This window comes from Rhinoderma darwinii, chromosome 2 (genome assembly GCF_050947455.1).
Source record: "Rhinoderma darwinii isolate aRhiDar2 chromosome 2, aRhiDar2.hap1, whole genome shotgun sequence".
Lineage (NCBI taxonomy): Eukaryota > Metazoa > Chordata > Amphibia > Anura > Rhinodermatidae > Rhinoderma > Rhinoderma darwinii.
This window is the reverse complement of record NC_134688.1, coordinates 118,465,257-118,482,812: the sequence shown is the minus strand read 5'-3', so window position 1 is coordinate 118,482,812 and position 17,556 is coordinate 118,465,257. Positions and strand designations below refer to the sequence as shown.

At 40.0% G+C, this 17,556-nt stretch overlaps 1 protein-coding gene across 3 annotated transcripts in view; it reads right to left on the bottom strand.

Moving 5' to 3' along the window:
• Positions 1–3,924: 3,924 nt before the first annotated feature.
• ADCY6 (adenylate cyclase 6) overlaps positions 3,925–17,556 on the bottom strand; it is a 221,544-nt gene continuing 207,912 nt past the window's right edge. For all 3 annotated transcript variants that reach the window (XM_075852209.1, XM_075852207.1, XM_075852208.1), the window contains exons 19-23: positions 16,058–16,187; positions 15,301–15,564; positions 13,230–13,434; positions 12,685–12,809; positions 3,925–7,371 (exon numbers count right to left, since the gene is read on the bottom strand). In XM_075852209.1, coding sequence (XP_075708324.1) covers positions 7,243–7,371; positions 12,685–12,809; positions 13,230–13,434; positions 15,301–15,564; positions 16,058–16,187 — 853 coding nt within the window. In that variant the 3' untranslated portion in view covers positions 3,925–7,242. The remainder of the gene's footprint in view (positions 7,372–12,684; positions 12,810–13,229; positions 13,435–15,300; positions 15,565–16,057; positions 16,188–17,556) is intronic.

The following is a 17,556-nucleotide window of genomic DNA, read 5'->3' as shown; positions in this document are numbered from 1 at the left end:
TTCAACACAGATGAATTTCCGCAATGTACTCTGTAGGGAATAGGTCATTTAACCCCCTTGACCACTTAAATGTATCTGCATTCTGCTTGTTCTAAGACCAACTGCCTGCACAGAGTATATCTGAATTTGGCAAGCATGAAATCCGGCAATGGCTTCAAGTGCATGTAACAGACTTGGCACACCAGTATGCCAGGTGCAGAATGCAGGCTGTAGAGTACCTATATGTGACAGACCCCCTCCCGCTACGGACTTCAGTATTAAAGCGAATGTAAATAAATGCATTATAAGGCCTTATTGGTACACAGTGCCTGTATTCTGTTTATGGTGCCTAAGGCTCTGTTCACATAAGTGTTAGGAGCCTTTTTTGAGGGTTCAGTCAGGGCTTCTGTCACTTCTGACGGAAAGAACAACGCAGCGTGCAAAGATAGTTTTGCCGTCAAAACGTCAGAAACCTCCTTCGTATTGTAGGTCAATTGGATCCATCATTATAAACAGAAGTTATTGCGCCAGTGTGACCATAGCCTCAGGGAATTACTCCCACTTGTACAATGAATGATTCTATAAATAACGTGCAATTACCGAATAAAATGTTTAGATGAGAATCCAGAGCTTCATTATAATTTCTGTTCTGCATTAGGTGGATAGTCGACTCGTGTCTAGTCATGTATGGGGCCTTGATCGGGCTGCCATAGAACTGGAAGAGGTCTATATCAGCTCATGTTTGTTCTGCATTAGATAAAGAGTTTACTCAAGTACAAACAAATGACCATAGTTCTATTTATCTCCTATGAATAGCTTTAGTCATATATCCAAATTCATAATTTGTTGTGGAAGTTAACATATATAACATAACTAGAAGAAGGTCTAATAAAACCGAAGTTAAAAGAACAAAAAGGAAAAGAGAACATAGAATTGCCTTTAAGGCCTCATACACATGGCTAGAATAGAGATCCATGTGGAACGGATCCATAATACAGCTATCAAAATAAAAATCTATGGTCCCATACTGTACCACCCTATATCCTTTATTCCATATACGGTATATTTTTCATATATGTTTCATATACAATACACAAAATCAGAGGCATAAGGAGGTTTTTCCTCCTGAATTCATATGGAAGCTGTGAGGAAAAACAAAATTGTGGCATGTTCCAACACATACCTTATTATAGAGGTATTCTTCTAGGGGGGAATACGGTGCCGCAAAGAAGCACCATACAGTAGCACAGTGTCTACGGCTCTGTATTATGGAACTGTAGGGACTCCATGTGCCGCTGTACAGTCTGAGGGCACCCGACTTTGCCATGTTCATGACGCCTAACAGTAAGGGCTGAGTACTATAGTAAAGTATTCAGGATATAATTATATTTTCATAGACCATATAATCTTATCAGTGCAATGTCTTAAATTGGGGCAAGGTCAATTCAAATTATATTAAAATGAAAGTACATGCTAATTTACAAGGATGTGTAACGTCTATGCCATGTGCATCATCACAGAGAATATAAACCACGATTTATAATAGTTTCAGAAATTTATGAGGGAAAAATATATGTGCCTCAAATTTGCGATGGAGGGAATTGCTCGCTAGTAATCTCATTAAGTAATGAAGTAATTCTCTCCCTAGCCTACAATGGCTGACAGCTCAACAGCAATAGTTACTACAGTGTAAAATATATCAGATTTCATGACCAAACTGAAATATATATATACACACACACATATATATATATATATATATATATATATATATATACACACACACACAAATACATATACACATACATACACACACACACATATATATTATATATTTTTTCTGTTAAAAATATAAATGTTGGGTACCAAAAATGTAATGAAGGTTAATATTGTTAACAAAAAAACCAACACCTCCAGCGTGTAACAACCATCCCCCTTCCCCCACACACCTTCTACAACACTGCCATATACCAAGCATAGATACACAATCTTTTACTAAATGTAGGGGGCAGAAGTGCTGCTGGCTCATCAGAAATACTGTAATATAGAAGGTGACCGCACTGATCTAGCCAAGTGTGTAGGATCCAGCATGGTGACTACTGCTGGTGGAGGTTATAGATACATAGCCGTCTGAACTTACACACACATACTGTACACATACACACACTAAAGTATTGCAAACAGCCCACACACACAGACATACAAGTATTACACACCTGCTACCTGTTCTAGCAGCTCGTGCTTCCAAGCAATACGTAGATCATTAATAAAATGTTAATATAAAGGGGGGATATTTAATGCTTTGGTGTAGATGCGAACATAATCCTTACTTGAATTTATTTAGAATTGTTCAGTCATTAATTACATTCCCTTATATAATAATTTGTGTAATTATCAAGTACCTGTGACAATTTATTTTAATTTTACAAAAGCCATATATAAATATATACACATATTTAAATGCTATATATCCCCACCTGACATAATTTAAACATATAGATTACATATATATTTAAATTATACTTTATAAATATTTATATGTAACTCTAAAACATCTAAAAATTAGTACTTTAAGCATCCACTTTTAGAGGATTTAAGAAATAAAATTAGACCGAATGAGCCAAACCTCTTCTACACGGAGGTCAAGAAAAAAACATTTCACTACCGCCGATTTCTTTCTGAAACACCAATGTAGTTCAAGTACACAGTATGAAAAGGTTTAACAAAATAAACAGATTATTAACGTTTTTCAATGCGGTCTCTATTTATCTAGAGAAGGGTCCTCTGAAAATTTACAATACTCCCCTTTTTCTAAATAATGGCACATAGTGTTGAAACGCATTTGTGAAAGTATGATAAAGCCTAAGGGTTAAGGCACATTGAATCTCAGGTATCAAAACTGCCTCAGAGAAAAAGTGGTCTTTTTGCCCATAGTAACCAATCAGAGCTCAGCTTTGGTTTTCTCAACTGCATTGGGGAAAAAAAAAATGGGCTCTTATTGTTTGCACTACACAACAAGGACACCTTTTCTCTGAGTTTTCATACATGAAGCCCACTGAATTTTAGTGACCGACTACAAACAGCAACAAGGAACCTACAGTGAGCACTTTACGGCATAGCAATTTATGTTAAGCCAGCTGTAATAATTCGAGGGCAGGTTTCCAGAAGTAACAGAATCGGAAAAAGTATCTCTGTAAGCATTTTGATATTTTTTCGATGAAATTTAAAACCCTGCTCAATTTGGTTTTCCAGAAGGAGCATGGCAGGGGTGAGGTTAGTTAGTTTGTATTCATACTACCCTTGCAGTGCCTGTTCAGCATATGCGCAGTGAAAGCTTCCAGCACATACGCCCAACATATTTTTAGGGCCCGGTCTGTATACCTTTTTCACACTGAATGGAATAGCATACTATGCCATTACATTACAAGAGGCATCCAGTAAAAAAAAAAAAATTTATACCGCGCTGGGACCCTATGGGCGACGTATGCCACTGTATGTCTATACAGTGGTATACGTCGGAGCCTTCCGCCTGAGGTATACATCGGGAAATACTCCCAACATATTCCTCTGATGGAAGGCTCAAATGCAGTGTAAAAAAGCGCCTTAGTCACAGCCGTAAGACATATTTATCAATGCCTAAAGTCAGACTGTTGTTTTTAAAAAGGGGCGCACATGTACAGTACAATAGGTCAGACATGGTATAGAGATCGTGCCCGATTTTGTCTGATCTCGCTGACTCCCAGCCACTTCCTGGTTATATGGTCGTGAGTTACGTAAACAGCGTAGCTCGCCGAGCTACGTTGCTTCCGTAAGTCCCATAGAACTGAATGGAAGTTACGGAAACCGCGCAGCTCGCATGCTACGCCGTTTCCGTAACGGCCATTCACTACTATGGGAGTTACAGAAACAGCGTAGCTCAGCAAGCTATGCTGTTTACTAACACACGACCGTATAACCAGGAAGTGGCTGGGAGTCAGCGAGATCAGACAAAGCCAGAACGGGGTTTGGGAGGCCCCGTTCTAGAGCTGGGTGTGGGTCCCAGAGGGGGGACTCGCATCTATCTGACATTTATGACATTTCCCGTGGATATGTCGAATGTCTCTCATGGGAAAACCCTTTTATCTATGAACGTCTGATTTTCTATGAAAGAAAAATGAGTATATAGGTCTAGAAGGATGAATGAAAAAAAGAATAAAGAATCATTATAAGGAATCGTAATTACGGATAAATTCCACGGTCGTGTGCATGTGGCCTTAGGGAATAGTGGTGATCTGGACATGGCACTGTATTCCCTATGCAGGCATGGACATACCTGCACATGAGGCCTGATGACTTACTACAAGAACACGGCTTGGAGCTGCATTAGTGACAAAACCCTTTAAGAAAATAGTAAAATATAGCGGAATAGGCACACAAGATTTTACATTAGATCAAATTGTATCTATAGTTTCTCTGTTTATAAGACCACAACAATTTAGAACTTCTCAACCAGTGTCCAGTTGTGTTTGATAGGGAACCATTCCTTCATTAAAGAGGATTACACTTAATAGTGTGCTTAGTAAATGTTACAGACCTTTAGGGGTCTAGTTCCACCCTGCTTAAACTTGCAGTTTGCAGATGGCCACACCGCAGCTTGTGTGGACTATGGGAGGGCAAACCAGGTGACTGTAGAGAAGTATCCACAGAGGTTGGCAGGGACATAAACAGTTCACAATGTGACGCAACATTAACAAGTCCAATTATACGTGTCGTTTTAATAAGGAAATGGTTCCACAGTCAATTAAAATATGAGTCGACTCCCCTTCCTCTGAATTTCAGATGATGGGAAGGAGGGAATTATTCTAAGGTTAAACATACTCTGGTTAAATGAGTCAATTCAAATAACTTCAATATAAAATAATGGACCCCCCCAGGCCTTACAACCATACCCAGCACAGTGAGAACCTGCTTTACTTTTTCACCATAAAGTGGAGCAAATATTGAGCAATAACAGGTCAGCCTATTAGACTTGTTATATGCATTATCACAAAAAGGCAGAATGTTTATGCACATTATAGGATGAGGAGATATAATGGAAAAGGCAAAAGTTTAATAGCTGGGAGACGTATTAATACCAAGTGTATTTTCTAGAATAACAAGGCACTTCACTCTGTTTCCCACAAAGATAATGGCTGCAGCGAAGTCCTTCAGATCAATATAATGGATTCTCATGTAACATATCGAATAGCAGACTGAGTGGGCACCTAAACAGTTAACCACCTAGTCATGTTTAACAAAAGGTTGTGAGTATCGAATAGAGACATTACAACAGGCATCAGCAAGCTATAGTCCCACTGGCATAGTCATGCTGAGATTTGTAGTTCTGCAACAGCCACCGCTTTCCAAAAATATAACAACTTGCACACATCTTTTAGCATATCTCTATTGTGTGCTGGAACGGTGGCTATGATGAAACCAGAGGTTACCTTTCACTGAAGACAAATTAATACAACTCTACAAAGCGTTTACTACCACATCTTCCCCAAAATACTTAGTGTTGGTTACATTGTTCAGAGGAGAAATTGTAAAAGAAAATACATGATCGTGCCAACACAAGCAGCCCAAGTGTATTTTTGTAACTTTTTTCCTTCTTTGGCACCAGACATTGAATAACACTCCCCTGTAATATTCCGTTTTAATATTTTGCTAAAAGGTGTCTGGATTAGGCCCTTTAATTAGGGATCAAGACTCGTCTATGTCCGAGACGGCATTTTCCAAAAACTCTTGATTGCCGCTTTGAATGTTTGAAAACAAGCAGAAAGATTAAAGGTTGGTAATGCCTCTACCTATATTTGAGGCTTAACCATATTTCTTGAGTTGTATTTTTTTTATACAGTCATCACTAGTCGAGACACAATTTTTTTTACTGTAACCATTAGAGTCAAATCTGTGCAGCTTATTTGTTCAAAATGTTCTTCAGACTATTCTATCATTGGGGAGGTTTAGTTACCCCTACTCAATGTGCAAGCTCACCTGAAGCAGAGACCACATGATAAACCATCTGATGGTTACAGAACAAGTACACAACAGGGAACCAATTCTACAATTTTCGGATTAAGGCGCTGGCTATCCTAGCAGCCTGAGGAACTCTTAGGCCAGTTAGTACCGAATACAGTCTGTGCTGCCCCAAATGAATGAGGCATTTATCCCTAGTCTCCAAACCCGAGAATCTATAAAACTGCAGGCTGGAAGTGAATTTTGGCAAATGAGACAAAGATTACAGCTTCACAGTGAAAAAAGACAAGTGCATTGTCCGATGTGGACACGAACATCATTTTCCTCACCCTTCTGCTCATGTAATTCCACAGAATCAAAGGCAGTTGAGGAAATGGGTCAAAAAGGCAAAGACTGTTGATGTCTGATGTCAGGATGTGGTTCCCCATGCAACTCTCCTTGGATGCAAGGGGATCTCAGAGAGTCTGTCGAAAACACTTCCTAGGTAGAACAGAAAAGAAAAATGCACTGAAGTGGAACCTCCTGAGAGATCCATGTGGGACTATTCCCTGCTCCTCTTTGTCAGTCTCCGGTAGCTGGAGGTGAGGGAGTGTGGAACATGAGAGATTAGGGTTAGGATGTGGAATGGAGAGAAAGAGTTGAGCTGCAGAAATGTTGTTGCCCTTTCGCATCCCTGTGGGTGGTAATGAGGATCCTACGGAGAACTGTCTTATTCCAACCTGCTGCTGGAGACATGTCACTCGCTCACAAGAGAAAACGTACAGCGCATAATAACGTACAAGGCAATGCCCTTGTTTCCTGCTGTGGCCCGTACTTCTGGCTCTTTGGTCAGTTTTTAGAGAAGCTTCATCTTTTAAGTCTATTGAAAAATTATTCTTTTGCTGCATTTATCCTAATAAAAACAAGAAAAAAAAAAAAGAGAAAGACTAAAGAAAATAGCATAGTATCTCGTTCACAATAAATAATTTGTAAGTACCGCCTGTGAGTATTTTGCTTTCAAGTGCCAGGGTGAAAAGCGGCTTCTCTGGGCTTTCATTATAGAGATGAGACAGTCTCCCGGGCAGGGCAGCACGGACACTGATTACAGCACCACACACAAACTCCCCTGCCAAGCTCCCCATCTCCGGTGCGAGGCTTTGGCACCACTGAGCCCCTTTGCAACTGCACTTTTGCAGATGATGTAGGTAGCTTCCTTATTGTTCTGGATACTCTGTGTGGGGTCAATATGAGGCTTCCAATTCCTCCTTCCCCTTCGAGCAGAGATTCCTGCTAACTGCTGGCTGGACCATCATTGAGAAAGTAGGTGGTCATTTCTCCTTTGCCTTTGACTTTAACAACCCCTCGAAACTCCAACTGATAACCTTTGGCTGCCAACACCTGGTAGAGATCAGTTGTAACCTAATGGAAAAAAGATGTTTTATTGAAAATGCAGTTAATTTTTTTTTTTTAATATTGTAAATGAGTTGTTAATGATCAACACAGCCTAAATGACAGCTGTATACAAATGCAATACACATTCACATTCCTGTACAGCGCCGCCAAACAAGTTTGCGCTATATAAGCAATAAAAATAAAATATCGATATATTCGGTATATATTTCTAGATTTAAAAATCCTCTAGGTTTTGAACTGAGGACCAAGACAAGACAACTGCTCTTACCATTGGGCCGTGAGATATATTGATGTAAAATAAACCAATCTTAACTAAAAAGCTGAGTATCAGAGAATTGAGGAGACAGGAGTGAGCTAGAAAGATATAGCAACTGTATAGAGAGATAGAATTTCTAATTACTGCTTTGGGAAGGCGGCGGGGTGTGAACAGAGCTAATTCTGACTGAAGAGGTCTTGACTATATATAGGTGTACCTGCTATAGTGTGAATGACAGGGATTAACCCCTTAAGGACTGAGCCTGTTTTGGCCTTAAGGACACAGCCTATTTTTTCAAATCTGACATGTGTCACTTTATGTGGTAATAACTACGGAATGCTTTTACCTATCCAAGCGATTCTGAGATTGTTTTCTCGTGACACATTGGACTTTATGTTACTGGCAAAATTTGCTCGATACATGAAGTATTTAATTGTGAAAATTACCAAAATGTAGCGAAAAATTGCAATAATTAGCATTTTTCTAAATTTATATGTATCTGCTTGTAAGACAGATAGTAATACCACACAAAATTGTTGCTAATTAACATCTCCCATATGTCTACTTTAGATTGGCATCGTTTTTTGAACATCCTTTTATTTTTCTATGACATCACAAAGCTTAGAACTTTAGCAGCAATTTCTCACATTTTCAAGAAAATTTCAAAAGGCGATTTTTACAGGGGCCAGTTCAGTTGTGAAGTGGATTTTAGGGCCTTATATATTAGAAACACTCGATAAGTCACCCCATTTTAAAAACTTCACCCCTCAAAGTATACAAAACAGCATTTAGAAAGTTTCTTAACACTTTAGATGTTTCACAGGAATTAAGGCAAAGTAGATGTGAAATGTTCACATTTCTTTTTTTTTGTTGCAGAAATTCATTTTTCATCTATTTTTTTTTGTAACACAGAAAGTTTTACCAGAGAAACGCAACTCAATATCTATTGCCCAGATTCTGCAGTTTTTAGAAATACCCCACATGTGGCCCTAGTGCACTTATTGACTGAAGCACCGGCCTCAGAAACAAAGGAGCACCTAGAGGATTTTGGGGCCTCCTTTTTATTAGAAAATATTTTAGGCTCCATGTCAGGTCTGAAAGGCTCTTGCGGCGCCAAAACAGTGGAAATCCCCCAAAAGTGACCCCATTTTGAAAACTATACCCCTTGAGGAAATTATCTAGGGGTATAGTGAGCATTTTGACCCCGCAGGTTTTTTGCAGAAATTATTGGAAGTAGGCCGTGAAAATGAAAATCTACATTCTTTCAAAGAAAATGTAGGTTTAGCTAATTTTTTCTAATTTCCACAAGGACTAAAAGGAGAAAATGCACCACTACTTTTGTAAAGCAATTTCTCCCGAGTAAAACAATACCCCGCATGTGGTCATAAACGGCTGTTTGGACACACGGCGGAGCTTAGAAGGGAAAGAGCGCCATTTGGCTTTTGGAGCTCAAATTTAGCAGGAATGATTTGCGGTGACCACGTCGCATTTGCAAAGCCCCTGAGGGACCAAAACAGTGAAAACACCAAAAAAGTGACTCCATTTAGGAAACTACACCCCTTGAAGAATCCATCTAGGGGTGTAGTGAGCATTTTGAACCCACAGGGGTTTCATAGATTTTATTAGAATTGGGCAGTGAAGATAAAAAAAATCCTTTTTTTCCAATAAGACGTAGCTTTAGCTCAAAATGTTTCATTTTCTCAACAAATAAAGGAATAAAAGCACCCCAACCTTTGTAAAGCAACTTCTCTGGAGTACGGCAATACCCCATTTGTGGTCATAAACTGCTGTTTGGGCATACGGCAAGGATCAGAAGAGAAGGAGCGCCATTTGGCTTTTGGAGCACAGATTTCGCTGGATTGGTTTCTTGACACCATGTCACTTTTGCAAAGCTCCTAAGGTACCAGTACAGTGAAAACTCCCCAAAAGTGACTCCATTCACGAAACTACACCCCTTGAGGAATTCATCTAGGGGTGTAGTGAGCATTTTGACCCCACAGGTTTTTCATAGATTTTATTAGAATTGGGCAGTGAAAATAAAAAAAAATCCTTTTTCTTCAATAAGACGTAGTTTTAGCTGAAAATGTTTCATATTCTCAACAAATAAATGAAAAAAAAGCACCGCAACACTTGTAAAGCAACTTCTCCTGTGTACGGCAATACCACATATGTGGTCATAAACTGCTGTTTGGGCACAGAGTAGGGCTCAGAAGGGAAGGAGCGCCATTTGGCTTTTGGAGTACAGATTTTGCTGGATTGGTTTCTGGTCGCTATGTCGCATTTGCAAAGTCCCTGTGGGACCAAAACAGTGGAAACCCCACAGAAGTGACCCCATTTTGGAAACTACACCCCTCAAGGTATTCACCTAGGGGTGTAGTGAGCATATTAACCCCACAGGTGATTGGCAGAAATTGGTGTGCACTCGATGTTGCAGAGTGAAAATGTTTTTTCAATAGATATGCCAATATGTGGCGCCCATCTTGTGCCACTGGAGACACACACCCTAAAAATTGTTAAAAGGGTTCTCCCGGGTATGGCGATGCCATATATGTGGAAGTAAACTGTTGTTTGGGCACACTGTAGGGTTCAGAAGGGAGGTAGCGCCAATTGGCTTTTGGAGCGTGGATTTTGCTTGTAGTAGTTTTGTTTTGAGTCTTACTGGTGTTTCCGTTTATAATGTGGGGGTACATGTAAGGCGGGCGGAGTATATAAGGGGCATAGTCAGGTGGTATAGTGGGGTAAAAAAAAACAATAAAATAATCCATAGATGTGTGTTATGCTGTGACACAATCCTTTCTGCAGAGGCCGGTGTTGCACTAATAAATGGTCTTTACTTATTCCCCTTTTGGTCCACACTCGGCACCTTTGAAGTTTGGGGAATTTTGCTGGGAAGTGTTGTCCTGGTATAATACGGGCACCCTCACTTCCAGCAGATATGTTTGGGCCCTCCCCTTCCTGGTTCCCTAATTTTAGGGGCCTTGATAATTCGCCACTTGAAACAGAAGAAACGTTCCCCTCGGGCCGGCACAACTGCATATTTTTATTTCCTGGCTTATTGGTGCCTTGACTAATTTTATTTTTTCATAGACGTAGTGGTATGAGGGCTGGTTTGTTGTGGGACAAGCTGTAGTTTTTATTGGTACCATTTTGTACATGCGACTTTTTGATCACTTGTTATCCTATTTTTTTTGGTAGGCAAGGTGACCAAAAAACTGAAATTCTGGCATATTTTTTTTGTTTTTTTTATACAGCGTTCACCATGCGTTATAAATTACATGTTAGATTTATTCTGCGGGTCAGTATGATTCCGGCGATACCTAATTTATAGCACTTTGTATGTTTTACAACTTTTTGCACAATAAAATAACTTTTGTAAAGAGAATGGATTTTTTCTGTCGCCAAGTTGTGAGAGCCATAACGGTTTTAAATTTTTCATCGACGGAGCTGTATGAGGGCTTGTTTTTAGCGAGACGAGTTATAGTTTTTATAGGTACCATTTTTAGGTACATGCGACTTTTTGATCACTTTTTATTTCAATTTTTGGAAGACAAAGTGACCAAAAAATAGCAATTATGTCAGTATTTTTTAGTTTTTTTTTTTACGGCGTTCACTGTGCGGAATAAATAACATAATATTTTTATAGTTAAGGTCGTTACGGTCGCAGCGATACCAAATATGTATGGCTTTATTATTTTTTTCTATAATAAATGACTTGATAAGCGGAAAAGGGCGATTGTGTTTTGTGTTATTATTTGAAACTTTTATTGTATTTTTTAAAACTTTTATTGTTACTTTTTTTACACTTTTTTTTACACTTTTCTTTAGTCCCACTAGGGGACTTGAAGGTCTAACTGTTTGTTTGATGTTCTAATACATTGCACTACCTATGTAGGGCAATGTATTAGAACTGTCAGTTGTTCACTGACAGCAAGCTGATCAGGCTCCGCCTCCGGGCGGGGCCTAATCGGCTAACGTAATGGCAGATAGGAAGCCATTGTTAGGCATCCTGTTGCCATAGTAGCAGTCGCCAGCCTTGCCATCGCATGGCAAGGCTGCCGATTGCATACAAACCACTTTGATGCAGCGATTGCATTGAATCGCTGCATTGAAGGGGTTAATGGCAGGAATCGGAGCTAGCTCCGGTTCCTGCCGATAGATCGGGGTGTCCGCTGTAACATACAGCGGACACCCACTGCTGATGACGCCGGCTCAGCTTCTGAACCGGAAGCTGAGCCGGCGCCATCTTGCCGATGGTACCGGAAGCCTCCTGGGCCCCGCCGACGACGGGACATAGGAGGATTCCGTTACAGGCTGATCGGGAGGTAAGTATTAGCCCTCCGATCGCCTTTGCAGCCACCGGCAACCCAGCGATCACATTGCTGGGGTGCCGGTGGCTATAAACTCCTCACATGCTGCGATCTCTATTGAACGCAGCATGTGAGGGGTTAATCGGTCGGATCGGAGGCTAGCTCCGGTCCTGGCCGATACCTCAGGGTGACAGCTGTAACATACAGCTGTCACCCGGCGGTGATGTCGCTGGCTCAGCTCCTGATCCAGCTTCATCTCCTTCACGTACAGTTACGTGGAGATGCGCGAAAAGGCCATCTCCCATGACGTAACTGTACGTGAAATGGCGCGAAGGGGTTAAAGGAGAGAGTAGAAAATCCCACCAAACTACAATTAATAGAATGTGAACTTAAAGTGTAACTCCAGCCACATTTAAAAACGGACTGTGCGCATGAATCCTTATATGCAATAACTGGGCTCTGTCTTTTTCTCTTGTAAGCTCCACCATTTGTAAAACGCATCCTGCCTTAAATTTCCTTAAAAAATTCCTCTGGCTGTCTACAGACATAATTCTGTGCCTGTAGAGCGTGACACATAATCTGGTATCAGTGATTAATTTTCATGAATTGTCAGAAAGGCCCGAGATTTCTTTCCTCCTCCATAGCCTATAAATTCATGTGAAGTTCAAGTGTTGTACAATGGCAACATCGGTAAGGATGGAAGGTGTGTCTCAGCCTTTAATAGTTGCTATAATGTTTATCCTGAAAATATAATACCTGTATGCGGTCTGGTACTCCAGTGCTGTCCATTCGACTTGCTACATTCACAGTGTTCCCCCAAATATCATATTGGGGTTTACGGGCTCCAATTACACCTGCAACTACAGGACCAATGTTAAGTCCTGCAGAAGAAACACAAAAAAATAAATAATCTGTGAGATACCGTATAGATATAAAACATAACAAAAACCACGCTCCTTTCTTCTAGTACAATGTAGCTTTCATGAGTTATATAACCACTTCTTTATTAATAAGACCCTGATAGGACCTGGATACATTTTAGTTAACACCACAAGAAGATGATGGAACATAGCACTTATGCATGTGTGCGCCTTGTGTGATATAAGAAGATCATTTTTCTTTTACTTAAATGTTTCTTATGAAGACAAAGTGTAGTTATAAATGCTACACTTTTCACGATGGAAACAAATTATTCTTTTGTGTCTCTAACATAGGAGCGCTAAAAGCTGTAAACTCAATTTATGGAAGTCAGCGGAAGGTAAACTGGAGCATTTTACAGTATGAAGAACAATGATACTCACCAATCTTCATCTGGAAGTTATTGAAGGAGTGCTCATTGATATATTTCATCTGCTCCATCAGCTTCATTGCGTAGTCTGCCAAGGCTGTAATGTGTGATTTGCCCTCCTTGTCGTAAGTTGTATCATTTAGGCCTGAAGCTGCCATGTAAGTGCTGCCAATGGTTTTGATTTTCTCTAACTGCTTAAACTTTTCTTCACTGATAATCTGTTGAAGACGTTAGAGAAGTTACGAATATCTAGACACATAGGAAGAACCTGCTTTTCATGAGCCTTCCAACACAGAGGTAGCACACACTTCTTACACAGTTGAAATCCGATGATAGGAAAAAAAAAAATCTAAAATTATTACACATAATTTATTAGAAATTATAATAAATTATGTTACTTGTTTATTTTAAAATTAAAGATTATAAAATTGTAGTTTAACCCCTTGGACCCGCAGCCATCTTTTCGTTTTTTTTCCTCCCCAACTTCCAAAAAGAAAAAAATAGTCTTGTGTCACCATATTCTTAAAACCCATAACTCTTAAATTTACATCGATGGAGCGGCGTGTTGACTTTTAATGTGGGGCATGCTGTAATTTTTATTGGTATCACTTTGGGGTACATACAACATTTTCTTGCTTTTTATTTTATTTGGGAGGTAAGGACCAACAAAAACATTAATTCAGAATTATTTTTTTTTCAGGGATTTTACTGAGCGGGTAAATAACGTTATATTATAATAGTTTGGACTTTTACAAAGATACCAATTATTAATTTCGTTTTTTACATTACTTTAGGGAAAAAATTGGAAAAGGTTTTCTTTGAACTTCTAGTATTTTGTTGTATTTTTAAGATAAATACATACTGTGTAGAAAGCCTTCAATTACCAATGTGTGGTCCTATTTATGTGACCATACGGAAGGCTAAGACCGCACTTAATTGTGATATAATTACAATGCCCCAGGAGCTTTTTTATTAAATATACATTTTTGGTTTGATAATCTGGGCAAAACCATTTAAAATCAGTATCAAGCTTAAGGAACATGCGAATCCAAAATTCATTTGTAGCACACATACAAATGTTGGATGACTAGATCTGGAAGCAAATCATTTTATTCTTAGGTTGTCAAACTGCTATAATGGCAAAAATTAAATAAGACCTGATGCAGACATGTAACTATCTAGATATTGTCCTCATCTTTCTGATATGAATCCTTTGAAAGCAAAGATATGGCTTCTGACAATAGGCAAAAAGTGGGGTGACCTACTTTTTCTTTACTAGAAAAAGCAGCTCAAAGTTCTGAAAACTTATTTTTTAGAATGGACAATCCTTTAAAATAAATAATATGCGTTGCAAGAGACAGCACTGAAAATGAGTCTGCTATCTAATCCAGAGCATCCCCAATGCATATAGAAGAGTAGAAGTAAGTACATTTAATTTGTAGCAAGCCTGAATTTGTCATCAGCCACCTTCCATCAGGTAAAGTCACTGAGTTGTTTTAAAGGGTAACTAAACTATCAAAAAACTTCTGACATATCATAGTGACACGACAGAAGTTTTGATCGGTGGGGATCTGAGAACTGAGACCCTCACTGATCTCTAAAACGAAGCGGCAGAAGTGCTCGGGTGAGTGTAGAGCCGCATCGTGTCTGATCGGCTTTTCTCGAAAAGTCGAGCAATTGGTGTACGGGCTTAGTAGAAAGTCTATGAGCCCCCCTACACCATTGCTCGGCTTTACTAGAAAAGTCAATCGGAAACTAATTGGCTCTTCACACACCCAAACACTTTTGCCGCTTTGTTTTAGCAATCGGTGGGGGTCTCAGTGCTCAGACCCCCACTGATCAAAACTTCTGACATGTCACTATGACATGTCAAAAGTTTTTGGAAAGTTTAGTTATCCTTTAAGTGAGATATAATGGTACGTAAAGGAAACTGTTAGAGATGAATTGGTCATTTTACTACATCCGTGAGATCAGTGGTTTTGTTTTTTTTTAAAGAGAGGGACACTAAATATTAGATGATGGATCAGAGTTATGTTTTGATTATTTAGATACACTAAAACACTACATGTACGTTTCGTCATTACCTCATCAAAGTCAGCAATAATCTCGTTGAGTAAACGTAGACACTCCACTCCTTCATTGTTGGCCTCAAGTTCAACGTAGAACTCTGAGAAATTACTGATTGATGCAAACATTACGGCCACACATTCACAGGACTGATAGTACAGTTCATCATTCCTATGTTCCCGGGCCAGAAAATGAGCTGCAACATCTTTAGGAAGGATATTGTGCAGGAGACGCCTGTTGTATGCTTGGAGTTCTTCCATATCCTCCTTTTCTCCGGTTGCCTAAATGGACATTAACATGAGTCTATACAACATCTTACAAAAGTTTCTGATACTAAAACCCTCATGCTTTGGCCCAGGATAGAAAGGCTATACTACTCCCAATACCATGCATCTCTTGTAGAAGAATAGTAAGTAACGCCCTCGTTATTAACTAGAACACAGTTTGTCATATTGCTGCGTTGATTTTGTTATGTACTACACCTTTGTCATGGTCCATAAGCTATATTGTTATTCCTTATTAATCTATCACAAATACAGACCTAAAGATAATTGTATCTGACTTATTGACTTACCAATCACAAACTAGAGGCTTCCACGCTTTATGTTGTATGAGTCATCTTAGCCATGCTGAATGGCTGAGTTTTTACTGCGGGGTACAGTTCAGTTGCAATATGGCACCTTTAAGATGCCCTAATCTAAATTGGTCTATCTTGGTCTCTCTTTTTTGCAAGTTTATAAATAATAGTATAGCAGCTACAATTGTCAGATATACCTGTAGTTTCCATAAGAAATCTAGACGAGCAGTGGATTCGACTTGTTGAGCATGGAGATACAGAGCCAAAACGAAGACAGTCAAGATGACAGGAGTCACATACTTCAGAGGTATCTTATTGCCCACAAGACTACAAATAAAAAACAGCCAGCAGAAGAAATTCATTACAGTGAGCTGAAAAATGGCACACAGGACACCCCCTGTAATTAAAGTAGTTGTACAATAACCTGCAATCCTTATCCCTGTATCTAACAATCTCTTCTTCTAAAGTGCATCAGACTCATAAGTCACATTGACAAGTGGCAAGACATTCCAGCTCCAAAAACCCATTCCACCTTCTTGCTTTCTACCCATTTTGGACAGGTTGAATTAAAATGATGGCGAAATCCCAAAAATTGAGCCTGACTAACGCCTTAGATCTGAAGCTTCATTCTTTCTTGACCTCTGATCATAGCATTTATTATATATTTTCACAAACACTATTATCATCATCCCTGTAACTAAATCACCCTGATCAAAAAAGAAGCCCTGGCGTGTACTATTTTAGGGATTACATTTATATGATGGGTAAAAATGTCAAAAACACAACAATGTGGGAATTTAAATTACAACTTGGGCTCTATTCACACGACAGGGTCCGGGTGTCAGCCGATAAAAACTGACGTTTTGGTCCGTTTTCCTTGGCCGTTTTGCATCCGTTCCGTTTTTATTCCGGGCCGTGTTTCCATTTCTCAACGGCCGATTGTGACCCGTTTTAAAAAAGGAATGAATTTCATTTGTACATTTTTTCGGTTCCAACCCATTAAAAACACCCACAGGAAGGTCACATGATAGCCCAGTCACCATTTTCTCTTGCTTTCAGAGTATAGAGATCTTTGTCTGAAACCTCAGCTTCTTTGCATTGATTTCTGGAATTTTCTCAGCTATTTTTTACTTGCTACCATGTTCTTACAACCACTAAACCATGTACTGCAGCTTTGGCTGATTTCTAGGAAATTCGGACAGCAATCACAGATGTTGATGCCCCCTGTAGATAGTGCCACAGTGCCCCCCCTTGTAGGTAGTGCAACAATGCCCCCTTGAAGGTAGTGCCACACAGCCCCCTTGTAGCTAGTGCCACAGTGCCCCCTTGTAGCTAGTGCCACACAGCCCCCTTGTAGGTAGCGCCAAACAGCCCCCTTGTAGGTAGCGCCACACAGCCCCCTTGTAGGTAGCGCCACACAGCCCCCTTGTAGGTAGCGCCACACAGCCCCCTTGTAGGTAGCGCCACACAGCCCACTTGTAGGTAGCGCGACATAGCCCCCTTGTAGGTAGCGCTATACAGCCCCCTTGTAGGTAGCTCCACCCAGCCCCCTTGTAGGTAGTGCCACACAGCCCCTTTCTAGAGGACCAGGGAATTCTGCTTCAAGAGGAGCCCCTGGCGTCATTGTCCATGTGCGGACAGAGACGTCAGGGGCTTCCTCTAGGAGCGGAATCCCCGGCCAGAGGGATTCCGCTCC